This window comes from Alexandromys fortis, unplaced genomic scaffold, assembly GCF_014885135.2.
Source record: "Alexandromys fortis isolate MF-2015 unplaced genomic scaffold, M_Fortis_MF-2015_v1.1 scaffold_23, whole genome shotgun sequence".
In the NCBI taxonomy this organism is placed as follows: domain Eukaryota; kingdom Metazoa; phylum Chordata; class Mammalia; order Rodentia; family Cricetidae; genus Alexandromys; species Alexandromys fortis.
The window spans coordinates 3,488,725-3,510,374 of record NW_026067907.1 but is presented as its reverse complement, the minus strand read 5'-3'; the positions used below and the strand labels follow the sequence as shown (position 1 = coordinate 3,510,374).

At 39.2% G+C, this 21,650-nt stretch overlaps 1 protein-coding gene across 6 annotated transcripts in view; it reads right to left on the bottom strand.

Moving 5' to 3' along the window:
• The window catches only part of Scaf8 (SR-related CTD associated factor 8), a 186,016-nt gene that overhangs the window by 105,145 nt on the left and 59,221 nt on the right, over nt 1–21,650 (bottom strand). For all 6 annotated transcript variants that reach the window (XR_007590657.1, XM_050135813.1, XM_050135812.1 and 3 more), the window contains 7 exons: nt 16,736–16,867; nt 16,395–16,507; nt 15,365–15,558; nt 5,444–5,544; nt 4,713–4,826; nt 3,529–3,685; nt 1,331–1,464 (listed from right to left, as the gene is read on the bottom strand). Coding sequence is in view for 5 of the 6 variants with exons in the window: in XM_050135813.1 (XP_049991770.1) it covers nt 1,331–1,464; nt 3,529–3,685; nt 4,713–4,826; nt 5,444–5,544; nt 15,365–15,558; nt 16,395–16,507; nt 16,736–16,867 (945 nt within the window). In the remaining variant the exon portion in view is untranslated. The remainder of the gene's footprint in view (nt 1–1,330; nt 1,465–3,528; nt 3,686–4,712; nt 4,827–5,443; nt 5,545–15,364; nt 15,559–16,394; nt 16,508–16,735; nt 16,868–21,650) is intronic.

Genomic DNA, 21,650 nt, shown 5'->3' with positions numbered 1-21,650 from the left:
ACTGAGGCTCAGGCTTCAGACTCACTAGCACCCACCTGCCAAGCTGCCTCTACAAAGCACACAGTAGCAACTTTCAATGAGCACCAAATTCTCCAAACTTGGTTTTCTAATCTCAACTTAAATATCTTTTATTCATCATAGCTTCAAAAAGGCCCTAACTTCTCTCTTGCATGGCTTTATCTCTTTCCTGAATCTCAAATGTTACCAAGTTCAGCATCTAAACTTCATTGCTTAAAGAGTACTGTAAAGGACACATGTACAGAAAATGAACTACTTGTTACTCTTAAGAGACAGCGCCTCATGTTATTTCTTAGTCTCAAAAAAATGATAGCTCCAAAATTTCTAATTTCGTGGACCAAGCCCCTTTCTTTCCTGTTTCACAACTCTAAATTCAAGTCTACAAAGTCCTACTAGTTGTACCTTCTAAGTCATCTACTATCTGTCACTTCTCTTTTGTTAGTCGTCATGACTCAATCGCCTCACACCTATACTGCTACAGTATTTTCACTTCATCTCTTCATTTATACATGTCTCGTGTAGCCTACACACTATAAACGATATCCAGTGTAATCCTTTACAAGTCACTCCTCTGGTTACCGTCCTCCAGTGGTTCCCTTCATTCAGAATGAAGGTGAGTTCCTTTGAGAGTTCAGCTTACAGGCAAGACTCTAGCCACCTGCTAGAGTAAGCTACTGCTTATAACCTTCAGTGTGGGTTTCTTCTGCTTGTGATGCTCTTGCTCAGATGCTGGCTAACTTCTTCACCACCAAGTTGTTCAACTAGGCACACCCTCAGCTCTGTCATAAGATGGCAGGCAACGGTGCAGACATTCTTGACCAGCACAGTCTACTTTTCTTATCCAGAGGATCTCATCCCTGGCTCCCCGAATGACAATGAACGCTCCATGGTCACTATGGGTGTACCCTGAGCACCAGAAGCTTCTACAACAGTGTACAACTTAGCACTAGCACATAGTACATACTTAATGCATAAACATTTAAGTATGAATATTACCATTTCCAACAATAATGACCTTTCAAAATGTTTCACCAAATTCACTGAAATAACTTTATTAATATAATTATCAAATAATGTTATTGATACAAATTTGCTTGCACAGAAAGCATAAATCTAAAGAAAATACTGTAAGTCTAAGGGGGTTACAGCTCGCTATTCACCTAATTAACCATTCTTGCATTTAGTATAATAATGCATTGTGTGTGCAGAATATTTTTAACCTCTGTCTTAATGTGAACAACAGACGCCAACTGTTACACATCAGCAAGTAAGATATGAAAAAAGTACGACTAAGAAGTCAGCAAGTACTAACCTGCAGCATGGCCACAGGTGGAGGGAAAACCTCTGCCTGTGTTGTGACCACTGTCTCCTTTTCAACTGGAGTTGGACTCTGTGTAGTCTGGACCGTTTCTTTAACGGGTTCTGAGGCTTTCACAGTTTCCCATTCTAAATAAAATATTTGAAATTGATTTCCTTTAAATGCTGCTTTTCAGCTTTTTTTCCCATTTACATTACCATCTGAACCCTTTCCAGATCTATCTTGGCAAATCTAAAAATACCACACAAGCTAAAAATGACAACACCAAGCTGTAACAGATATACCTTATAGGTCACCTGATTATGGGAAACCAGCCCTGTTTTGTAGTTATGAGGCACAACTAACAAAGTAGTAACTGAATACAGAGAAATCTTCCCAAGAGGGCAAGAACAGAAAATGCAATCAGCTGGACATGTGGCACATGCCTGAGGCTGAGTGCTTAGGAGGTAGGGGTACTGGGACAGGAGTTAGAGGACAGCCTGGATAACATGAAATCAATCATGGTCCTCTGTCTTCTTCTGAGCCAAGAACAAACATGACTAGTCAACTTTTGCTTCTCAATGTATCTGCCTTAATCTCCTATATGCTCCATGTTCATTAAGTTCTGGCATTCTGCTTCCCAAAGTGGATACACGTCTCAAATCCTCATAGATGCTCCACCCCTACAGATCTACATCTACTTACAATGTAATGCTCCCACGGATCAGCTCTCTTCCTAGTCTCTCTGTCTCCCTGACACAGGGCTTCACCATACAGCCTGGCCTGGAATTTGGTATGTGAACCAGGCTAGCTTCAAGCTCATACAGAAACCTGTCTCCCAAGAAATAGAATTGAAGGCAAGCGCTCCACCACCACTGGACTATACCAACAGACAAATCCTATACAGTATTCTTTTTCTTATTATTTATTTGACTAGAACATGTTTTTGGGTTTTGTTTTGTTTTTTTTTTTTTTGAGTTCTAAATATATATATTTGCTGCTATGAATAAAGAAAGGAAGGGAGAAAGGGAAAAAGAAGGAAGAAAAGGAAGAGATGAGAATGAGAGGGGAGGGAGGGAGGGAGGGAGGGAGGGAGGGAGGGAGGGAGGGAGGGAGGGGGAAAAAAGATAGAAGCAGTCCTGAAAACAGTATGTATACACGCAAGCAAGGCTGTGTTCCCACAGAGGTCCTTTTTCAGAACAGACCACTGTCAGGCTTCACGGCAGAGTACAGGCCATGGGAGCCTGTGCCATTCAAGCAAAAGGTGATTCCTGCTTTCTGTTACCCTATCGCAATGTTAGTTCCTGAAGAATCAACTTGTCACACAGCAGGAACTCAGACAACTGAAAGAAGGACTGTCCTAGGAAACAGGCATAGGACAAAGAAGTAAACAATAAACTGTGTTGATCTGGGTGGTCCTGGGATTCAAATCAAGGGCCTTGCACATGTTAAGAACATGTTCTCCTACCTGAGGGCCATCTCCAGGCAGAAGGCAACAACATCAAGAAGATGTCTGCGTATGTTCATAAGCATGAGAACTACCCTGAAAGCAGGCTAGTTTTGGTAAGAGAGCTAAGATGCGAAGAAACAAAGAACATATCATACTTTGGATCAATCCCAAATATCAATTAGAGTATTTCCTTTTGGTTGTAGCTCATTGTGAATTTATAACTGAGAATTCTTAAAAATAAAAACAAAAACAGAAGCTGCCACTTTTTACAGAGCAAGGCATATGCTCATTTGGTTATAGACAATGCAGGAAGTGTTTCAGAAGATTATTATGCTGAGCCCACATGAGAGTCTGCTACTCAATATAAACTCTATCTGAAATCTTCTGGAATTTCTCCAAAAAGCTTCTCAGACCCTCGGTTCCCACTCAAAACTCATGGAATTTTTTTTTTTTAAAAAACAACAACAACTTACTTTAACAAAGTTTCCATGGTACAAAGCTTTCCCTTAAATATAACAAAAATGTTAAGTCATAAAGGAAAGACTGCTACATTTGCAGGCTTCCAGTCAGTACTTTCTCAACTGCTTGCTCCTTGACACCTACTGAAACACAAAACACTGAAGAAGCAATGTCAGAAACAGCATCATCTCTCCTTTGTGGAGCTGAATCCAGGGAATAAACATAGTTTACTCTGCCTCCCTAAACACATTTATATTACAACCTTCTGAAGCCTATTTTTAAATAATAAAAAGTATATTCTCACCAGCATTTACAGTTTCCTGATCTATCATGCCTCCTTCTGCAAAGCCATCCAAATCATCCACTTTAACTTTTTCCCAGGGTATATATGTGACTCCAAGATCTACATCCCAGAACTGTTTGTATTCCGTCTTTACACCTTTGTTCAAAGCCCAGGCAATCTATTGGGAATGGGAAGAGGAAAAGAAAGAAGATCACAATATATTTTATTATTTACTATGATAAAAATAAAGTTCAAAATCATATTTAAGAAAATAGGAATAAAACTTATTTTTCTTGAGTACTTGTTTTAAACTAGCACTGGAGATCATATTCTCGATATAAGATCTGTTTCCAATTTTTACCCAACTCTAAACTCATTTCTGGAGAAAACAAAGTCTAATTTTCACAATAAAAAGCTCAGTTCCATTGACAATAACCAAGATAGTTATCACAAGTTTCAGAAGACTTTGTACACCATGCCAGAATAAATAAGCAATACCTGAGTTTACACACATCAACTATCAGGAAACAGTAAAAGATGGGCATGCACACTCTTCAGAAAGAGTTCAGAGTTTTAATTTAGGTGCAGAAGCTGACTGAACACATTCTCTCTAAAGAGTCAAAATGAAATTCTGAGTCAATCACAAGCAATGAGAAAACACCTCACGAATTCTCAATTTAAAGACTTAGAAGAAAGAAAATGCTTGTATATAAACTCTACAAGGTGGCTGGCTAGTTAAAATAAGAAGAAATAATGTAAGAAAAAAGTGCTGGGAGAAAAAGTAAATGAAAGACAAATTTGTAAATAGGAAAAGGTTCTAACTGTATGAAGTGTGAGATGGCAGAGACTTGTATAGGTATGTACTTAAGGAACAAACAAACTCAAATTTTGGCTAGTAAATTAGTGTATGTACATAATCCTAATTATAACTGACTAATACTAAAGCCATAAGCTTGCTGCAAACATTAAAGATAAGGCTGAGTCTAAGCTCAGTGTAAGAATATGTGCTTAACATGTCAAGGCCCAGGGTCTGATCCATATAGAGGAGCAAGGGAAGAGAGATGGAAGAGAAGAATTGGGGCATTCTAACAGTCACAACAAATAAGATCATATGACCTTTCCTATGAAAAACATAACACTGTGACTAACAGAGGCCACAAGGGTAGCCGCCACTCTACCATAAATTTACCCACAAAAACACTCACCTTGATGACCTTGGAACCAATTTTATAGGATCCTGAACTCAGTTTCTGAAGAGCCCGAAATGAATCTTGTCGGTGAACCATACAGACATATGCACAACCCCTGGGTGGAATCATCTATGAGGGAAAAATCCTTTCTTAACAGAAAGTAGAAGGATGGAAATGCAATCTGACATTTGCTTCTACTGAAACAACACAATGACAACTGACTACAATTCGATTTTGGCAGATGACCAAATTAATTTTCTTTCTACCGCCAAATGTTTACTGATACATATACAATTAATTATTTAGTTTTAATAAGCCCCATATTCATGCATTAATTTGGCTTGCATTGAGCCATGATAAAGGTGAAATCTTGAAAATATGTTATCAGTTCCTTGACTATGGAACATAGAACTTACTATTAAAGAAATGTACGGCTCCATTTTCATTCTGACAGGTAAAACAGAGGGAGGGGAAGAGAGAGGAAAGGGGGCATCTTGCTGACCAACATTTAATGCTTTTAAGAATTAAGTGCTATCCTGCTATAAAACCCTATGACTATTTTGTAAGATACTATATTGAAAAGGATAAAAAGAGCTTCAAAGCAAACACAGAAAAATGAACAAAATAAACAAAACTTGTCAAGATGTACACTACCAAAGTCAGATACTATCGGGCTTAATTAGGAAGTGAAAAGAGTGAAAACTGGCCATTTTAAAAGACTGTTTTAGTGCTTAAGAGATACATACATTAATAGATTCAATTTGTCCAAACTCCTCAAAAAGGTTGGTTAAATCTTGCTGTGTAGCCTTCTTATCCACTTGGCCAACCCAAAGGGTAGTGCTGCATACTGTCAAGACAAAGAAACAGAGGTTCTCAAAGACACAGTTGCCTCAAGCACAATATTAACAATAGATCCAACTGAAGATAATGTGTATTGAATAACTGATAGCTACACACAGATAACTGCTACATTTAAAATTGACTAATGGCTCAACGTTTAAGGAGAGTGGCTGTTCTTCCAGAGGACCTAAGTTCAATTCTGACACCCACCTGGTGGCTCACAACCATCTGTAACTCCAGTTTCTGGGGATCAAGCCCCTCATCCAGCTTCTGCAGGCACTAGGCACACATGTTGTGCACAGACATATATACAGGCAAAACACCCATACATATATATTTAAAAGAATAAAAGCCAGGGAGTGGCAGCATTTAATCCAAGCACACAGGAGAGAGAGGCAGGTAGAACCCACTTTGTAGACCAGCCAGGCTTTGAACTCAGAGACCCACCTGTGGACACGCTGTCCAACCACTAGAGAAAAGTGGTGTGTCAGACTGGAAGCGAAGCTTTAAAACTCCCCAACTGGCTCTAGTGCAATGGTTTTGAAACTAATTCCTATCTGTGGACCTTAATATCTGTGTGTTGGAATGACTCAGTGGATGGTTCTCCCTAACCAGCAGATAACTCTAAACCTGTATGAGCTGCCTCATCCTTAAGGGAAGTAAGACACTGCAGAAAGATAAAGAAGGAAATGGACAAATCAGGACTCCTTAACTTGCTATTATGACTTGAAGATGAACTGACTGGCACTTCTTTGTGTGCACACTCCTGTATGCAGAGGCCAGAAGAGTGTGGATTCCTTAGAGACCCAACACCACACAAGTTTCAGAATTCTACTTCTCATGAATGAGCAGCAGGTACTCTGAACCTCCAGCCTGAAAGCTACCTCTGTTTAACACACACCAAAGTTCAAGAGAAAACACTCCAGACTGTTCATGCTTCCTGAATTCCTCCTATTACAGACAACACATTTACACAGCTTTAATGGACGACATGGAGATGTTTTGTTCCCGTCATTTTCCAGCATTTTAATCCTGGCAGAAGAGGTCTAAAGCAGGCTTTTCTAGGGTAACCTACCCCATATGATCCTAGACAAAATAACGACCAGGAGACTACTCTTTCTGGTCAGAACATCACTTGGACACACACAAGCTTTGAGAATCATCTAGCTAACACATACTGTGACAACTTTACTTTCTCAGCCACTTTGTTCTGCCTCACACACTCTGTGTAATTTTCAACTCATGATTCATCAAAATATCTTAAACTTTTTAACATTTTTAATTAAATCCCAGAGACCAGTGAGATGGCTTAGCAGATAAACTTACTTTGCCAAGACCTACAACCTAAGTTTGACCTCAGAAGCATATACGAGGAAGGAGAGAATTGACTAAGTTGTCTTCAGGCTACATACCCTCATCATGGCATACAGAAGCATACACAAACATACACAATTATAGAGCAAAGTGAGAGAAAAATGCATACAAGTTGTTTTTTTTTTTTAATGGACCTTCAATTTCTGCTTTTTACCCCTCTGGATGCTATGAATACCTTTGGTTAATAAAGGACTGCTTTGGGCCTGTGCAGGGCAGAATATAGGTAGGTGAGAAAAAACTAAGCTGAATGCTGGGAGAAATGAAGGCAGACTCAGAGAGACACCACGTAGCCCCCTGGAGTCGAATGGAACTTTACCGGGTAAGCCACAGCCACGTGGTGATACACAGATTAATAGAAATGGGTTAAATTAATATGTGAGAGTTAGCCAATAAGCTAGAACTAATGGGCCAAGCAGTGATTTAGTTAATACAGTTTCCATGTGATTATTTTGGTTCTAGCTGGCCAGGACAAACAAGCGGCCTCCCCTAACACCAGATTGCTATAATTTAAATAAACCATGTCTCCCAAAATCTCATATACCATACATAGGCTTAGTCTTTAGCCCACAGAACCATTGAAAGTGGTGAAACTTTAAATAGATGGGTCTCAAGTACGGGCCTGCCCTTGAAGGGGCTCACTGTCTCCAATCTTCTTTGTTCTGCTTTCCAGTCAAAATGAACAGTCAAAAGGAGCAAGGTCAAGCAACCTTCAACAACAAACACAAGGAAAAGTAAACCTTTCCCCCATTGATGTCACGGGGACAGAAAGCTGCTCTACCACCATGTAGTGAAATGCAGTGTATAAATACTACATGAGGGAAGGTCTGGTGATCCAGAGGGAAACAACTTTGTAGCTTTATCACCTTAAAATAATGCCTCCTAATGAAATGCCCTGTCCTGTAAATTCCATATGCTTTCGTCTCCCTAAGTTTTACTAGTGTTTTCTAATTTTTTAATGCTGCTCTACAATTTATTTTATTTTGGCTAAAAAGAGGTCATTACTCTTCCCAATCCAGAGAGAGGAAACACTTGGCTCCTGGGGTATTAATCTGTTGATGTTTCACACCACTGACTGACCCTGAGAGCGCTGCATTTTATAATCTATGTCTAGGACAATCAGTGGGGAACTCAACCACACCAATTTTAAATGTGCTGAAAGAACAGCAATGAGAGGAAAACTGGTTCCACTTCAAGATGAGGAGAGTTTTGAGATACAGTACACAATGGAAGATATAGTTGTCACTGTATTTTCTCATGTGCTTGTTGAGTTTTCCATCTTAAAACTTTTAACTAATAAAAATAAAACAGCACTGGGTGGTGGTGATGCACACCTGTAATCCCAGCACTCAGGAGGCAGAGGCAGGTGGATCTCTATGAGTTTGAGGCCAGCCTGGTCTACAGAATGAGTTCCAAAATAGCCAGGGATACACAGAGAAATCCTGTCTTGAAAAACCAAAGCAAACAAAGAAACAAACAAACCAGCAATAGAAAATAAATTCTACAATTCAGCTACAAAAAGAAAATGAAATTCCGATGCTTGTGGAACACTCATGAAACCAGAGGGAATCATATGACAAGAAATAAGCCAAGACAAAAAGAAAGCTGTGCTCTCTCACTACTAGGTAGAAACTGAAAAAGCTGATGTCATAGAAGTAGAGAACCTAAGAGAGGAACAGAAGCATCCCCCGATTCACATAGAATGGAATTTTGTTTAAATATCTTCTTGAAGAGGTTATATAACCTGAAAGTTTCTACTTTTTTCTTTGATTCAAAACTGTATCAGATTTTTGTACATACTGCTGCTTAACATGTAAACTACATTGCTATATATAAAGTATAATTTTATTTTTAAGAGGAATAATGATGTTCTACAGCAGTAACAAGAGTTAAATAATCATGTGTGTTTCATTTCTTAATTGCCCTAATCTGATCATTACATGGTATTGGCATGTACAAAAATACCATATTGTACGCCGTAAGTATGTATAATTATGAGATGCCAAACACAATATATTTGGAGGACTGGAGAGAGGGCTCAGCAATTGAGAGCACATGCTGTTCTTATGGGAAACCCAGATTCAGTTGCTACCACCCACACAACAGCCCACAGCAGCCTATAACTCCAGCTAGGATTTAATGTTCTCTTCTCACCTCCATGGGCACCAAGATGCACAGGGCATGCCCACATACATACATGCAGACAAAACACTCATACATATAAAAGTAAGCCCTTTTTAAAAAACTACAAACTTTTAAAAGAGAAAATGTGATTCCATGCCTATGGCAGTTGGTTTTTATGTCAACTTAATACAAGTTACAATCATCTGAGAGGAGGGAACCTCGATTGAGAAAACGCCTCTGTAAAAATCAGACTGTAAACCATTTTCTTAATGACTTGATGTGGGAGTGATTTCTTATTAATAAAGAAACTGCCTAGGCCCCTTGATAGGCCAACCCTTAGGTGGGTGGAGTAAACAGAACAGAATGCTGGGAGAAAGAAGCTGAGTCGGGGAGTTGCCATGATTCTCCCAATCCAGACAGACGCAGGTTAAGATCTTTCCTGGTAAGCCAGCTCGTGGAGCTACACAGATTATTAGAAATGAGTTAGATGGATATGTAAAAACTAGCCGATAAGAAAGTGGAACTAATGGGCCAGGTAGTGTCTAAAAGAATACAGTTTCTGTGTAATTATTTCGGGTATAAAGCTAGCCGTGCAGGCGGCCGGGTGCCGGGGACGCAGCCCCGCCGCTCTTACTACAACAATGACTGATGTGGCAGAGCCTAGCCCAGTGTTTCTCAATCTGTGGGTTAAAATCCCTTTAGGGTGGCATGCCATATATTTATATTATGGTTCATAACAATAGGAAAATTGGTTAAGAAGTAACAATGAAAATAATTTTATGGTTGTGGTCACAACATGAGGAACTATATTAAAGGGTCCTAGCATTAGGAGCACTGAGAACCACTAGCCTACCACATTGTGGGTAGTGTCATCATTGGGCTGGAGCAATCCATTGAGCAGCCCCCATCCACAGCCTCTGCATCAGTGCTTGCCTCCAGGTTCCTGCCCTGTTTAGTTCCTGTCCTGCCTTCCTTTGACAATGAACAGTGACAAAGAATCATAAGTAAAATAAACCCTTTATTCACCAAGTTGCTTTTGGACATGGTGTTTCATCAGAGGAATAGAAGCCCGAACTAAGACAGAAATTGGTAACAGGATAGTGGAGTATTGCTGTGACTGACCTGACCCCATTGTTTTTTGGGAGGACTTTGGAACTCTGGACTTCGGAGCCAATGGGTGTTCAACATTCCGTGAAATGTTCTATGTGAGCTTAGAAAATAAACAGTGACCAGAGAAATGGAGAGCGATAGAGGCCTGACTTGTGAAACTAAAGGAAAAGTCTGAGAGTCACTTAAAGACCATGGGGCCACTTAGAATCATTGCTTCTGTCCAGGCATGGTATCTCACCACTTTAATCCCAGCACTTGGGAGGCAGAAGCAGATGGGCAGCCATGAGTTCAAGGACAGCCCAGTCTACAGAGCAAGATCCAGGTCAGCAAGAACTGCTAAACAAAGAAATCTTGCCTCAAAAGAGGGGGAGGCAGGGAGAAGAGAGAAAAAGGAGGGAAAAAGAAAGGAAGGAAGAAAGGAAAGGGGGAGGGAGGGAAATAGAAAAAGAAAAAGAGAAAGGAATCTGGGGTTCTGTTTAACAAAAGCTTGAAGATGATTAACAGACACCGGAACTGCTCAAACGAAGTGTTTGTCTGGCTGGAATAATGGATGCTGGTCAGCCAGAACTGTGAAGTTAAGCAGGGGCAGGAGAAATGGCTTAGCAGTTAAAAGCACAGCTACCATTTTTCAAAGCATCCAGGTTCAATCCTCAACACTGACAACCATTGGCTCACAACTATTTGCAACTCCAGTTCCAGGGGATTAGAGCCATCTGCTGCCCTGTACAGCAGTAGGCATAAAAGTAGCACACACATGCAGGCAAAACACCTGTACATATGAAATAAACATTAAAATAAAAAATGTAAAGGCAGAGGTAAGCATCACTGATGTAAAATCTTCTGTTTCCTTGGAGGTACCAGAGCTGTATTCTAGAAGTGGCCAAGGTTTTACCTTGTGCTGGCAGACACTTCGTAGTTTAAGCGTGTACTGGTTTTGAAGGCATGAAGAAGTGGAAGCAATGGAGGCTTGGCATTATGTGGCAGAGCTGAATTCCCTGAAGAGTGCCCAGAAGAGGGTATTTATTGGTCAAAGGGCAGCCAGTTGTACCAAGAGCCCCTAGCATTTCGGGAATGCAGTACCACAGAATGACCAAAACCAGCAGCAGCATGGCGTAGAGCCAGCTTGAGCTTGGGAAATAATCTGTGTGTGCTACAGAGGCTGAAGCCAGAGAAGTGACTCGAACCCTCGGAGGGTGCCAGACATTGGGTACTAAATTATTTATACAATTGGAGTTTTGCTTTGCTTTACTCAGAATATGACAATGCCATGGTTCTTCCTTCTTTAAGCAAAAAAATATTTAACTTACTTTGGATTTTATAGGAGCCCACAGTCGAAAGACTTAGGATTTTTAAAGAGACTTAACTTTTAAAGCATTTGAAATTATAAAGACTATGAAACCATTAATGTTTGTAATTAATTATGTTTTATACTATAAAACTAATAATCATATTATGGGGGCAAGAAAGGAGAAATTATATTCCATTAGTGATGTGTCTGAGTCAAACTGACAAAGGGTCAATTATACCACCTGGTTGGTATATCAACCTGACAAGCTAGAGTCATCTGAGAGGAGGGAAATCTTAACTGAGGAAATGCCTCCATAAGATGGGGCTGTATTTAGATGGTCTCCTTTGCCAATGTGTTCAAAGGACTTCACACTTTCTCTTTATCAGGTTCAATGTATGCTGAACCAACACTGCATGTCTGGAATAAAGTCTACTTGGTCATAGTGGATGATTTTTTGGATGTGTTCTTAGATTTAGTTTATTAGTATTTTATTGAGTATTTTTGCATCTATGTTCATGAGGGAGAGTGGTCTATAATAATTTTCTTCATTGCACCTTTTGTGTGGTATGGTTATCAGGGTGACTGTAGCCTCATAAATGGAGTTAGGATATGCTCCTTCTCTGTCTACTGGAACAACTGGAAGAGTACTGGAATTACCTCTTCTTTGAAGTTCTGGTAGAATTCTGCACTGAAGCCATCCGATCCTGGATTATTTTGGTTGGGAGACTTTTAATGACTGTTTCTATTTCCTTTGGGACTATAGGTCTATTTAAATTGTTTATCTGGTCTGGATTTAATTTTGATAAATGGAACCTATCCAGAAAATTGTTCATTTCTTTTAAATTTTCCAATTTTGTTGAAGTATGATCTGACGATCCTTTGGATTTCCTCAGTGCCTGTTGTTATTTCCCCCTTTTCTTTTCCTATTTTGTTAATATGGATATTCTCTCTGCTATTTTGATAGTCTGGATAAGAGTTTGTCTACCTTGTTGATTTTCTCGAAGAACCAATTCTGTTTCGCTGATTTTTTGTGTTGTTCTCTGTTTCTATTTTATTGATTCTACCCCTAAATTGGATTATTCCTGCCGTCTACTTGTTCTGTTAATTCGCCAAGTGTGGGATTTCTCTACTTTCTTTACGTAGGCATTTGGCGCTATGAACTTTCCTCATAGCACTGCTTTCACAGTGTCCCGTAAGTTTAAGTACATTGTACCTTCATTTTCATTGAAATCTAGGAAGTCTTTTATTTCTTTATTTCTTCCTTGACCGAGGCATGATTCAGTTGAAAATTATTCCGTTTCTATGAGTTTGTAAGCTTTCTGAAATTTGTGTTGTTGAATTCTAACTTTAAGCCATGGTAATCTGGTAAGATACGGGCGGGGGGGGGGGGGGGGCTCCAATTTTTTCTATCTGTTGAAATTTGCTTTGTGAGGGAAATTCTCAAGAATACACAAGGATGATCCCAGCTAAGAATACTAGTCACAGTGGAGAGAATTGGTGAATCCCCTAACGGTCACCATAAAACATTCATCCAGTATGAAGATTCTATTTGCCCCTTATCATAAGAAACCAAATGTGGATCTCTTCAAAATGAGATGCAGAAATGTCCAAAACCAAGCAAGCAGCAGGCCAAGCTAGGGAATCCAGTCGAAGAGAGGGAAGAGGGAATATATGAGCAAGGGAGGTCAACTTCATGATGGAGAAATCTATCTACAGAGACAGCTCAATCAAGCTCATGGATAATCATGAACACTAGACTGAACAGCTGTGGGGCCTCGTGGGACCAAACTAGGCCCTCCTCTGTGGGAGACAGCGGTAAAGCTTGGACTATTTGAGGGGTCCCTGGCGGTAGGACTAGGATAGATCCCTGGTGCCTGAGCTAGCTTGTTGAGCCCACTCCCTATGGTGGGATGCCATGCTCAATCTAATGAAGGAAGGAAGTGGTCCTGCCCCAACTTAATGTGCCAGACTTTGACTCCCCATCAGAGCCCTTAGCCGTTGGGAGGAGTGAATGAAAGGTGAGGCAATTTGGGGGGGGGGGGGGGGTCCTGTGGGGGGTGGGTAAAATGTGGTTAAAAAAAATTAATTAATTAAAAAAAAAGATAGGGCTGCAGGAAAGCCTGTTGGATAGTTTCTTAATTCATGTTTGGTGTGGGAGAACAAAGCCATTGTGGGTGATGCCACTTCTGGACTGGTATTCCTAGGTTCTGTAAGAAAGCAGGCTGAGCAAGCCAGTAAGCAGCACCCTTCCATAGCCTCTGCTTCAGCTCCTACCTCCAGATTCCTGCCCTGACGTCCTTCAATAACAAACAGTGATATGGAACCACAAGCAAAATAAAGTCTTTCCTCTCCAAGTTGCTTTAGGTCATCGTATCAGTGTTAGCAGCCCTAACTTAAGATAATGCTCAACAGCATCACAAAGTGTGTGAGCAAAAAATGAAGAGATACTAAATGAAAGCCCTACTCTTAACAAAGTAATGATTCTGAAAGACCAAGGGGTAATCACACAAGGATGAAGAAAAAAGATCTTTCTTATATTTTGGGGGGGAGATCAGGTTTTTTTATATTATTTGTCAAACAATACTAAAACAAATTTGGTTTCTTATGATAAGGGGCAAATAGAATCTTCAAAAGTTTCACTAGCTCTTTATAATGTGAGACGGTTCTGGAAAGATAACCAAGGACTACTGAAATTGTCAGATGCCAATTGTCAGATTGATTTTGGGAGCCTGAATTTCAAGACGCTCTAGCAGTACCGAATAAGGGCTTACGTTCACTTTCTAGGAGTCATGTAAAAAGCCTAGGATGTGTGTGATCCCAGTGCAGAATCTATAGCATGACAATCTGTAACAATTACTATGGCTATCTGTAACAATTACTGATGCTAAGGTAACTTAATTGAAGACCACCAGAAAGTAACAAGAGTCCACTCGGGCAAAACTGATAACTTACTCTCTATCATGTGCTTCCTTGCTCACCTGTAGTCTGTTAGCTCTCTCTAGAAATGATAATGGATTAACAAACTCCAAGGCAGAACCTGGTAGAAACACAACTCATTTTGTTGTGTGGAACGTGATCTTTACCCTAGCCAGATCCTGAAGTAAACACCACCATAACCAAATCTGTTAACTACATTAAATAGATTAACATTTACAGGAAAACAGGTTGTACTAGTCATTCCTCTTCTGGTACAAACTACAAGTTTACCATTTATTTTAGTTCAATTATACACCAATTGACCTAGCAGGTATAAAACCCTGGGTGTAGTCTCTAACACCACACATATACACTGAATATATAACTAAGTATACAAAAACAATCTTTGTGTCCTAATTTCTTATACAGATTTGAATACTGACAACTGTCTGTTACTACTGAAGCAGTCACTGACAATGTCATGTTACAGATATCAGCCTGGTTTTGTGTCCTTGGTCAAGCCATACTTCACAACTTGCATTAAACATTTTTGATGATTTAGCAAGTATCTGGTAATCTGGTTTTCTTTCACAAAAACCTGAATTAAAGTAATTTAGTAACTAACAAGCTCCTTCCTTTTCAGTTTCTTACTCTAAAAATAAAATTAGGTAAGAGATTTTTAGAGCAGAAAACTAATTTTTTGTTGTTGCTTATTTTTTGTTTATTTTTTGTTGTTGTTATTCTAGAGGAGGACGTGACCTTAATCACATGCAGAGGCCAGAGTCTTAGGTGTGCTTCCTCAAGAACTTCTGGGGCAAAGTCTTTTGCTGCCCTGGAGCTCATGAGTAAACTAGGAATGCACCTGTGTCCCTTTCAAGCATGAGGGTTACCTTTCCAGGCTTTTCCTGTGGTTGCTGAAGATCAAAGGCTTAAGCGGCAAGCACTCTACTAACCTAAACATAACAGAAACTAGTTCCCAACACTAAGAAGGAGGTCTAATTCAGTACATGTCACTTACCACTTAGGGTTTTTGATCGAACAGGAGGCAAGCCCTTTTTCTGGCGTTCTTTCTCCCTTTCTCTGGCTCTTCTTTCACTTGAATACGACCTTGATGATTTTCTCTTTCTTTCTCTTGAGCGGGAGCGGGATCGCTTCCTGTGTTTTCGCTTTCGAGACCCAGATCGCGACCTGGACCTTCGTTTTCTTGGAGATCTACAATAATAATAACAATAATAATTATTATTTCACTTCTAATGACATTATTATCTTTCCATTAAACCATTCAATTTGAAGTGAATGAAAAAGGGCAGTATTTGTCATATTTAACTACCTCTTAAACAATCCTATAGTTTAGTCAACTATTAAACAAGTGTTCCACTGTAGACTTGTGCTATGGATGGGCACATTACTAATAGATGCTAGATAAATCTGAAACTGTATTCATTAAAATCAGAGGAAAAGTACAATTCAGTAGAGGATCAGAATACTTCCAACACAGTATTAGGACACAGTATAATCCTGTTTAATACTTTACAACTTCTAAAATGTTACAGTTCTTGACTTTTCAATGTAAGCTGATCCTGTCATTTGTTTACTTACATGTTTGCAAGCACGCTTACATTAAGAATATCAAAGAATCGGTGACTTGGTTTTGATTTAAGGACGAGTTTTCTACTAGCTTGCAAGTATATTTAACATTCATAAAACTTGTTTTGTGGCTGTCTGGGGAAACCATTTTTGGTATCGCTATACAATTTGGATGCAAGAAATACAGCCTGACTTATATGCTGTTCAGAAACAGTAAGGTATCATGCTCTTATCAACTAACATCAACTATAATCCAAAATCACAACCTCATGACACCAGCTGTCCCTGTTACACAAAGTGCTCAAATAGCAGATGTATAACAAAGGTTATCTCGTGGTTTTAAGTTTCAATTATTTTTAAAAATTACTTTTAAAAAATATTTTTAAAATCACTTTAAGTATTTCTTTTAATCTTGATGCAAAGAAAAAAGCATACAATACTGTTAAATATTATTATAGAACCTTGATCGAGATCGCGAATGAGTTCTTGATCTTGAGCGAACAGCTACTTTCTTAGCTTCTGGTTCAAAGATTTCCTCTTCAACAACATCTTGTCCTTCATCAATATCCATATCCTTGGAAAGCAAAGTTGAGGGCACAAAAACAAAAAGCCCAGTTAAAACTCAGCATACAAGTGCAGTTCTGTCTTAAAAATATTAGTAATGTAATATAAAGGTTTCACAGGTAACAGAGCTAGGGGTGTGGAACACCCAGAAGACAAGGTACATCCAGAATACAGTATATTCACAAAGAACCTTACAAGGCTTTGGACATTTATGACTCAGAAAAGTACTGACTTTTACCTGTTGCTGAATGTCTATAGAGTCATCCAAATTAGCTTCAGGTTCCAGAAAATGCTGCTGGCTACTTCCTTGTGAGGGTGAAGCTGAGTGTTCTGACCCAAATGTTCCCTCCTGGCTATCTTGAGGAGTTACCTATTGAAAACAGACAAATGTTCTGAGACAACATTACTATAAATGATAACCTGACTACAGCAAATATCACAATTAAATATTCAAGGGTGTCATATTCATAACAAGCCATTCTTAGAGTAATTTACCTGAAGTATTCTGTATAAATCCAAGTATACTTTTAACAAGAAAAGGTTCATAAAGATGGCACTTTTGTATATATTTGTATGAAAAATAGCTAGAAGTATGTCCTCAAGAATGTTTAAGTGTCAAACTATTGAGTAATACAAAAACAATACTTAATGATACCTAACAGTAATAAATTAATCTAGAACTATATGTTTAATTAGTATAAACAAAATATTCTCAAGGTCCAATTAAAACCTTATATTAAAAAACTTAAAATCACATACTATATACCTAAAGGCAAAACAATACTGAAAAGTCAGCATCAAAACTAGTGATTTTAACAAAACTATTCACAATTAGGGTCTTCTATAAGAATTCATAAGATAGTTATAGGAAATAGAGTGTAATGTGTATATTTAAAGTTTTTTTTTTTTTTTTTTGGTTTTTCGAGACAGGGTTTCTCTGTGGCTTTGGAGCCTGTCCTGGAACTAGCTCTTGTAGATCAGGCTGGTCTCGAACTCACAGAGATCCACCTGTCTCTGCCTCCCGAGTGCTGGGATTAAAGGCGTGCGCCACCACCGCCCGGCTTATTTAAAGTTTTAATACAAGTTAGAAAAATAAAGACAAACTTAAGGGAACAATGAATGTCCCCACGGTTCCAAGAAGTAGTACAGCAATAGTATGTAGTGTATGTATGTATGCTCTAACTTGATGTTAGTAAGTAGGAACCAAAGTAACAATTTAAAGACTGGCTTAGCTAAAACATGGGGAAACCCATTATGAGGAAAAGCAATCTGGAGAAAAATTTTTCTAGAACATGATCTTATAGGAATCTAGAAGGGGTAAGTTCCTGGTGGTATACAGGTTAAAACATAATAAAGAAAGAAAAACTACACACTAATAGTCCCTTGTTACAAACTATTCAGAAACATTCAACTCCCCAAACAAGGAAGCAGTCCACACACCTTAGATATGATGAAGCAAAATGGAGGTAAAGGGAGACATGATTCCACAAAGAACAGCAGCAATGAACGTGCCTCATACTAGTGCAGTAGGAAATAAACAGATCTAGTTCGATTTAAGAAAGTTTATTAACCAGGCTTAGTAGCACATGCCTTTAAATCCTGCACTTGGGAGGCAGAGGTAGGCAGATCTTTGTTAGTGCAAAGCCAGCCTGACCTACACAGTTGAGTTCCAGATAGCTGGGGCTATATAATGAGTGAGCGCCTGCTTAATAAAAAACAAAAACAAAGCAAGTCCGTGCAATTGAACAGGCAAGCACTGGAGCTTAAGACCTGAAGGTGAGGATAAGCTTTGTGTCTCATGGTCATGTTTAATTAGGCACTAGGACAGGACCTAGGAAGCTTTGTTCCTGGAAGTCATTAGGAGTCAGTACCCTGACTGTAGGAGAACCACAGGGCAATTTGATTCTGCTTCAGTTACACTGTGTTTTTATTGAGCCACCTTAAAGGAACAATGTCAAGCATATTCACTAACAAAATAAATGTGTCAAGGGTAATACTGGACTTGAATAATCTTAGGAATTTATATCTCTTTAGTATATTTTTCTAAACATACATATTCAAAATAAACTAAGAGTTCTGTGAAAGATTTATTTCAAATTCAGGATATAAGGACTGTTAGGAAGGTTCAGTGGGTAAAGGTACCTGTCACTAAGCCTTAGGACTGGACTCAAATTCCTGAAGCTCACATAGTAGAGTGAGAGAACCAAGTCCTGCAAGCTCTCATCTGACCTCACACGTGTCACCCCAAAATAAATAAATTAATGAAAAGCAAATTAATCAAGCTGGGTAGTGGTGGTACAGGCCTTTAACCCCAACAGAGGCAGATGGATCTCTTAAGTTCGAGGCCAGCCTGGTCTACAGAGTGAGTTCCAGGAAAGCCAAGGATACAGAGAAGCACTGACTGGGGTGTGGGTGGGAGGATCAGTCCATACTATGCTTTTTAGAAAAGTGACCTTATATTGTCTACAATCTGAAATCTGGTTTTCCTTCATCTCATTCTCAATGCAAATTACAAGTGTGGTAACATATAGTCACTATCTTGAGTATATTTGGATATTTTATACACCATTTTATACTAAACTATTTTAATGAAAAGTTGGAATTTCTATAGTGTTTACGTTGTATTAAACAAACTGGCATAATAATTTGTTTACTAGGAAATTTAGAGGATGCTGCTCTTATGAGTGGTGCATTTTAAAACTAGAAGAGAAGACAGCATCATAAAATTCAGGGCAGAGTTTTAACAATTGTTAAGTCCCTTAGTATCCCAGGAACAAAATATGTCAAAAGTTGATAAATATACCTTAAGAAAAAGTCAGAACAGACAGAAAAGTGTCTCCTCAATCACAATAGAACCAAAAATGCAATAAATAAGTACAAACTTTGTTTTTCTTTTTCTTAACTTTATAGTAATGGCTGCTTTACCTGGATGTCTGTCTGGACAATACATTCATGCAGTGCCCAAGGAGGTCAGAAGAGGGCACTGGATCTCCTGGGACTGGAGTTGTAAATTGTTGGGAGCATTTGTGTAGATGTTGAACATTCCACATGCTATACCAACTATATTTATCTAATACACAAATCTAATAGCTCCACATAATCAATATCCTAAAACTCATTTGACTTTACAAACAGTAATTCATTTACCACAAAGCAGTGCTACCCAATCCAGAGTTCATCATGTCATCTCTGCTGTTTGCATTACATTCTGGGTTTTTTGCTATTGTTTTTGAGACATGGTCTGTCTATGCAGCCCTGGCTGTCCAGGAACCAGCAATGTAGACCAGACTGTTCTCCAACTCAGAGATCACCGGCCTCTGCCTCATGAGTGCTGGCATTAAAGATATGTGTCACCATGCTCCATTACATTCTGAAACAAAGCGAATTATACTACTGCAGACATCCCATTGATAATGCTTCATCATTAGTAGGCTAAATCTTTTAAAGGGTCCTTTAAGATCTTACCAGAAGCATTTCATCTTGTGGTATAGCTCTGGTAACATCTTTTGATTCTCCTAATAATCAGCAAAATCATAAAACTCTAACTTAAGACAACAGATATCATTCCATTATAAGGTTTCTAATCTTTCATAATTCTGATTATATTTTTATTAGAAACATAGTTTTTCAAATGTTCTTAAAACTTTAAAGTGTTTTCCTTCTAATTCCTGGGACCTGGACCTCACTGCACACAGCAGCTGCAGCTGCCCTGCAAAGAGCAGTGATGTGGGAGTGTCATATCAATCTGTTGATTTCATTGGCTGAGCAATAAAGAAACTGCTTGGCTGGCCCTGATAGGTTAGAACATAGGTGGGAGGAATAAACAGAATAGGATGCTGGGCGGAAGAGGAAGTGAGGTCAGACTCTGCGCTGCTTCCAGAGGGACCGGACATCCGCCATGCTCTGCTCTCCCAGGCAGCTGCAACCCACGATGGACTTAGGCTAGAATCTTCCCGGTAAGCGCACCTTGGGGTGCTTACACTCATTATTAGAAATGGGCTAGTCCAGGTGCGAGAATTAGCCTGTAAGGGCTAGAGTTCATGGGCCAAGAAGTTCTTAAATGAACACAGTTTGTGTGTTATTTCGGGCATGAGCTAGCCAAGCGGCAGGGGTGTTGGGGACGCAGCCCCGCCGCTTCGTATTTCAACAGAGCAGGACAGTACTATCCTAGTTAGGGGTAGTTCTATGGACCTATGTTAGCAAAAGTGCTTAATTTTTCTACTGATCTTATTCTATTTTTGTTAAACATTTAATTTAGAGCTCGGCATAGTAGAACATGCCTTTAATCCCGACACTTGGTAATCAAAATCAGGTAGCTATCTGTACATTCAAGGCCAGTCTGGTCTACATAGTGAATTCAGAGCAACAGAATGAAATTCTGCCTTGAAACCGCCCATTCCCCCAAATTATTTATTGATTTACGTGTGTGCATATGTGCGTGTGCTCACACATAAGTTTGCAAGCAAACCCACATGTGTATCCTGGGCATATGGTCTTCTAAAGCTGGAGTGACAGGAGTTGTGAGCCACCCAACACAGGTGCTAGGAACCCACCTCCAGTCCTCTTGAAAGAAGCTGTAAGTGTTCTTAAATACCGAGTTATCACTCATCCCATCTTGAATCGCCTAACTTATTGTACACACCTGCCACCAAGTTAGCATCCTGTGCATTAAGTGTGCCACTTTCATACTCGCTGTGCACTTGACACATTAGCAAAGGGTTGCTTGTCTGGTTCTGACTTTACCACATCATTTGTCAACTTAACTGCTATTTCTTTAAAGGGATCTTATTACCGTGTGTGGCTTATTTTTGAAACTATTGCATGGATTAAGTAGTTTTGTTTTGGTTGGTGAGATTCTTCAGACTTGTTTCCTTCCAATTTTCAGAAATTTCCGGTGCCAAGAGTACTGCCCTGATTTTGCTTTTTCTACTAAACCTTCGGAAGTAAGAGTGACGTAAGGCAACTCAGAGTCTTCTACTGTTTGGAGAAAGCACCACCTCTTGTCTGTTATCTTTGTAGTTACTGTTCCTATGGCTGACTGACACAAATTCCAGTTATTATCTTTTTGTATTCTCCAGTAAATATCATTTTAGCAAAAAATATGACTCTTATTTAGACCATTTCAATTAGAACTAGTTCATCAAGTCAGTCCG